At 28.9% G+C, this 6,000-nt stretch overlaps 1 protein-coding gene across 3 annotated transcripts; it reads left to right on the top strand.

The window, feature by feature from the left end:
* Positions 1-2,810: 2,810 nt before the first annotated feature.
* Positions 2,811-5,888, top strand: LOC113848261 (zinc finger SWIM domain-containing protein 7). 3 transcript variants are annotated; one of them, XM_027477708.1, is made up of 6 exons: positions 2,811-2,866; positions 3,708-3,784; positions 3,876-3,897; positions 3,994-4,099; positions 5,587-5,694; positions 5,787-5,888. In XM_027477708.1, exons 2-6 carry the CDS (start codon positions 3,724-3,726, stop codon positions 5,886-5,888), a joined length of 399 nt encoding a protein of 132 aa, XP_027333509.1. In that variant the 5' UTR covers positions 2,811-2,866; positions 3,708-3,723. The 3 variants fall into 3 exon arrangements, with proteins under 3 accessions (XP_027333509.1, XP_027333510.1, XP_027333511.1); XM_027477709.1 differs by having other exon boundaries at positions 3,990-4,099; XM_027477710.1 differs by lacking the exon at positions 2,811-2,866 and having other exon boundaries at positions 3,665-3,784; positions 3,990-4,099.
* The last annotated feature ends 112 nt before the right edge of the window (positions 5,889-6,000 follow it).

Below are 6,000 nucleotides of genomic sequence, written 5' to 3'. Positions count from 1 at the left end.
AATATTTAAGAATTTAACTCACAAACTTAACTTAATAGATGAAAATGCAAGAGATTTGAGAGTCTATTAATGTAAACAAACAAACTATCAATAAAATAGATTTGCAATAAATTAAAGAGATAAGGAAAAAAAAATATTGCAAACTTGATTTATACCGATTCACTCACTTTGTGGCCTATGTCCAGTTTTCTCAAGCAACCTACTTGTAAATTTCATTACTTCTTTTAATCTTTACAATCAAAAACTCGTCTTACACCTTGCGATCCCTCACTCTTTATGTTTGAGTCTCTCAATAGTCAAGAGATACCACACTCTTGTTTTTACAAGGGATTCCTCACCCTTTTCCCAACTTTGATAATAATACAAGAAATTACTCTCTGAATAGAGAAAATAATACAACTTGAAGTCCTACAAAGTTTTCTTAAAAAAATAAGAGAATTTGGCCAAGATTTAAGTAAGATGATTGATGAATGAGAATGATCATTCAATTGATCTTTGCAATGCGTTTTTCTAACCGTTTGAAAGTGTTAGTAAATGTTATTTATATTAAACAATTTGTATGGACTGTTAGAAATTAATTCAAAAGGATACATCTTTTCAAAATGCACATTTTTGCATATTCTGGTCTTTGGTAATCTATTACATGAACTTGTAATCAATTACATAGTTCAAAATTTAAAAAACTGGCAATTGTCACTTTCTGGTAATTGATTACATGACTGTGTAATTGATTTCATAGATGAGATTTTGAACTTTGGGTATAAGAACAACATGATAATTGATTATTGTGTAGGATAATCAATTACAATAAACTCAGAACTTGTAAGATTGAAGTTTTACCACTTTTTTGATAGTTTTCAATCATCGTTTGATAATCAATTACAATAAACTCAGAACTTGTAAGATTGAAGTTTTACCACTTTTTTGATAGTTTTCAATCATCGTTTACTCTTTCCTCAAATCAAAATAAATATCTTAAAATTTATTTTGAGTAAAATTTGATTAATTTAAACTGGCCAATAAACTTATTAGAGAGAAAAACTTTTAACAAATTTTTCTAAAATCTAAATATTCTAATCATTTGTCTTTGCCATTTTGCTTATTCTTCATCAAGAATCTTCATGCCATTGAGTTTCCTTCTTCTTGTCATTTTAGCATCATAAAAACCTACAACATACATATGCACATACTTTCATATCGATACAATATCAAATAAATTATTGATTTATCTTTAACATGCAAAAGAATCATTGTAAAAAATCATTCTCATGCTAATAGAGATTCTCTTTCAACAATTGCAAAATATATTAGGACACAATTATTTCCATTTTGAGTTGTTGCAATGAATAACATATGACGATACTTACTATATAAGAACATGTTATCTGCTTGTATTAAGGTTTACAAATTTTGAAAGCTTCAAGACAAAATTACTAGTACAACTGATGAAATACTTTAAACTTGTTATCCACTTATGATTAACCACATACTCCTTAATTTCAATATGATAAATAGATCTAGGAGTATGTAATTACATGTACTCTAACTAGCATGACAATATAGTGTATGATTTGTCTCAATCACCAAACACATTTACAATGACTTTTTACTTTGCCTTCCAAACTTTTTAAATGCAACAAATTTTTAAATTTTATTCTTGACAAATAAATTTATTACTAAAATAATTTGTAAATATTAAGTTTATCTTCATAATAATCATATTTCACAAGAATTTTATTATTGCGTTGTGAAAGTTATAAATTTAAGTTCAAGATAAAATTGATGAACTTTCACTAATAATGACATCCACATATTACTCAATATCAGTTCTATTCGGTTGTTGTTGATATGCACTTATTATATAATTAATATCTTTATCATCAAATATATTTTTAAAATTATATATTATCTAGCATTTTCATCAACCAAAAAACGTAAAATTTATTTAAAAATAATATGATTACAACCAAAATTAAATTTAAAATGATTTTTTTTTATGCTTCAAAACTTAATCCTCATTTTATTTGAATAACTTTCTTATTTATTTTAAAATTCATTCCTTCAAATCTCATTCTTTCTTTTTTTTCATAAATTCTACTAAAAACAAATAAATTTTATGATTGTTACAAATAAATTCTAATAAAAATTTACTTATTTCTTGAAGAAATAATATATTATTTAATATATATTTAATTTAAATTAAATTAATAATAGTAATTAATTTCATACTTAAAAATTAAATATATTAGTATGTTAAAAATAACTTATACGGAACTAACCATGTATGCTACTCTTTCAAAATCCTCCGTCCATTTTTTAAATGCAAAATTTATCCCATATGTAACTTTCAAAAAATTTGGACAAAAGAAAGTTGGGCAAGTTTCGTCATCATTTAAATAATACACTTTAAGTTTTAGCAGTTTTAATGACAAAATTTGTAGGATCACTCCACAGGTGTATACATTGCCGTTAATTTTGCAATTTTAGTGGCGAAACTTGTACCTATTTTACACTTAACACAATCCTATATTTTTTAGGTTTTTTTTTGGTGATACTAATTTAAAAATAAAAAAATAAAAAAGAATTTTGCGAGCGTAATGACGAAACTGTGCCACATAAGCCATATACCTTACCCAGGCAGAAAATTAATTTAAAAAATAAAAATAAAATTTAGTATTTTATTTTTAAAAAAGCAATAATTAAATTAAAAAGCCTTACACGGTTTGAGTTATGGTTGTGAGTACTCGCTCTGTCCCTCGTGCCGGTGGCACTTTCGTCTATTGATTCTTCCTCTTCTCTCTTTCTTTTGTTCACTTCTCCTGTGAATCAAATCAAATCTCGTCCCCAACAACCGCACATGCATCAGGTATGTTATATGTGACTTTTTTTTCTCTATGATCTTCTAGTGCTAGTTCACCTTCATTTTTAACCCCATGTTTGGGGAAATAAATAGCCTTTTCTGGGTTTTTGTTTGATTTTAAAATTTTCAACTTGCTTATGCTGTGGATCTTTGGCGTCACTTGCAGATTTTAAAATTTTTCTTTTTTACTTCTTTTCAGATGTTATTCTGAGTGAATGCTGCTTTCCCTTAAGGTATAAAATCTCTGGCTTTGCCAAAGTGAATGCTGCGTTATTTGTAATTGTATTAAGCTTTCTCTAATATATTCGATATAATTGATGGTATGTGAAGAGTAATGCTGCTTAGATCAGTAGAGAGAGAGAGAGAAAAAAAAACACGCAATATAATAGAGATGAAAAGTATTAAAAAAAAAGTTATTCCAAAATTTAATTAAAAAATAAAGTTTAGAAATTGTTTAATTTCAGAATTTTTTTATTTTTATTTAATAATTTAAATTTTTGTTAAAGACATTTTAGAAAAAAAATTATAGAAGAAAACTATGGTGATGTAAAAAAATAAAAAGGAGGTGAAATTTGTGTGAAGTTCATTTTGAAAGAGAAAGCCCAAGAAGAATTTAGAAGGTCGTGGTGAAGATTTTTTGTAGAACCTAATTGGGCCATGTTTATATCCGTGCTTTCATTCGTTTACCTTTTCTCTGATACGAAAGTAAAGTTAAAGCGTGTCTCTGAATTGCTTGTATCATTAATCAATTAAGGTTTCTCCTCCATCATCTCCATCTTCTTCTCTTGTCTTCATTATTCATCGATTAATACAAGAAACTGAAAATGATATATTATTATATTTTCAGTAATCAATAATATAAAATGAGTGAATGCAGTTTGGTTGCAGAGGCAATATGGAAGGAAATTGAGTCTACACGGACAGGTAGCTAACTAACTTACTTAGTTACTTTCTAGAACTTTCTATAACCCGAATATTGACGCTGATCCAACAACCTCTTATTTTCATGTCACAGTGAATGATGATCAACTATGGACGTAAGTGAATTGCTTCCCATTATTCCTTTGTGTTCTTTTCAAATCTTATTAGCGTAATTTGTGGTTCAATTGAAGTTGTATTGTTTTCAATGCCAGTTTGCATTTCCTATTTGCCAAGAACTTTGAGGGAGCCACTAGAATTGTTGATCAAAGAGGTGTCAACAAGATTTCTGCTCACCCTAGTGGAAGGTTCATCTTTCAGGTTTTACCTTTACACCTCTCTTTGCTTTCCTTTCCACTCAGTAGCTCTGGAAATTTTGCTCAAAAATTGGATACATAATTTCAAAAATCACTTTTTTTTTTCAAACCTTGTGAGTTAGGTAGAGGTAGCAAAATGAATCAGGCTGGCCCAATTAATCTCGCCAAAACATAGGACTTCTTAGAGCTTATAATTAGCTTATCGGTCTGATTGACCCAAATTGGGTTATTTTATAAACAAAATACCAAAATGAATAGTTTCAATAGTAAAATGACAGAAAAATTAAAGCAAAAGACGCCACAAGTGAATGTGTCTGGTGTATAACACCTTTTGTTTTAGCCTTTCCCTGCAATTTTACAGTTGAAACTACTCATTTTGATGTTTCGTTTACCAAATTCTCTATTTTAAAAATTAGTTTTAAAATAACCCTATTTAGGTCAGTCAACCTAGCTTATGGAAATAGCTTACGACTCCCATAAGCTTTTTGCAGCATATTTTAATAAGTTTTTTGCTATAACTTATTTTCAGTTTATCATAACAAGTTTCATAGTTAAATTTATGGCAGGTCATCGTTTAAAAAGAACTTGCTTAAATAAGTTGTGTATCCAAATGCACTTTTAAATTTAGAAAGTAAAAAAAAAAGACAGACAGAGTTTTAAATTGATTATGGAATTCTTTTGTCAAACTCATCTGAACTTTTTTTATTGAGTTCAGGTTGGGCTTATACTTCAGTTTTGTTGTTCAAATAAAAAACAGACATTTTTAGCCCAATCCAATGGAGCCTAAGTTAGTTAGATAATTGATTTTATCACTTCTATCATTGGGTGTATACACTAGAGAAGAGAGAGAAAGTGGTAAATATGATGAGTTATTTGATGAAATAGAGAGAAATATGGAGAGGTCAAAGGGTCAAGGGAGGTGGTGTGGTAAAAAATAAGAGCTGTGAGATATATAGTTTTATAAGAGCTACAAGTTGGTCAAAATGAAAAATATAGTGGCTATGATTTTCAAATTTTGAATTTTTTACAACAACAATCAAGCCTTATCTCACTAAGTGAGGTCGACTATATAGATCACTCAATGCCATTGAGAGAGAGAGTGGTAAATATGATGAGTTATTTGATGAAATAGAGAGGTCAGAGGGTCAAGGGAGGTGGTGTGGTAAAAATAAAGAGCTGTGAGATATATAGTTTTACAGGAGCTACAAGTTGGCCAAAATGAAAAATGTAGTGGCTATGATTTTCAAATTTTGAATTTTTCAAAACAGCAATCAAGCCTTATCTCACTAAGTGAGGTCCGCTATATGAATCACACAATGCCATTGTGCTCGGTCAAAATCTAAATTTTCAGAAACATGGCTACTCCAAAAAAACGAATTTTGAATTTTTTAAAATAAATAATTTTTTTAGGCTTTGCATGACAATTTTGAGAACCTACAAAATCATTCTTTTTTTGTTTTTGGATTATGTATTTACTCTCCACTTGTTTAGGTTATGGGGGAATCCCGAAGAAAAGACCAATATCTGTGTTTTGCTGAAAACTTTTGTGCCTGTTATTCTTTCTTCTATGATGTTGTTAGCAGAGGAGAACAACTTTGTGTAAGGCCATATGCTTGTTTCATTATCTTCAATTGATTATAAACATTCATATTTTTTAGTTCTGAAATATACAATATGCATTTGTATTCCAGTGTAAACATCAGTTAGCTGCAAGACTTGCTGCATCCTTAGGATCTTATGTTGAAGTTAAGGTGTCTGATGAGGAGCTAGCTTTGTTGCTATCCAAACTATAGCCACACACACACACACACACACACACATATATATATACTAGCTGTCAAAATGTGTTTAGATGAGACTCTTTGAGCTTGTATTTTTTTCCCAAGAGAAACATTGGCAAGTTAT

This window comes from Abrus precatorius, unplaced genomic scaffold, assembly GCF_003935025.1.
Source record: "Abrus precatorius isolate BTA unplaced genomic scaffold, Abrus_2018 Scaffold8, whole genome shotgun sequence".
Taxonomy (NCBI): domain Eukaryota; kingdom Viridiplantae; phylum Streptophyta; class Magnoliopsida; order Fabales; family Fabaceae; genus Abrus; species Abrus precatorius.
The sequence above is the reverse complement of the archived record's forward strand: the minus strand, read 5'-3'. Positions and strand labels throughout refer to the sequence as shown.

Bases quoted from the DNA above. Each gene is read 5' to 3' on its own strand.
- LOC113848261 (XM_027477708.1), top strand. From the start codon at position 3,724: ATGAGTGAATGCAGTTTGGTTGCAGAGGCAATATGGAAGGAAATTGAG. The intron at 3,898-3,993 runs GTAAGTGAATTG...TTTCAATGCCAG, and splicing joins AATGATGATCAACTATGGAC to TTTGCATTTCCTATTTGCCA. The intron at 5,695-5,786 runs GTAAGGCCATAT...TTTGTATTCCAG, and splicing joins GCAGAGGAGAACAACTTTGT to TGTAAACATCAGTTAGCTGC.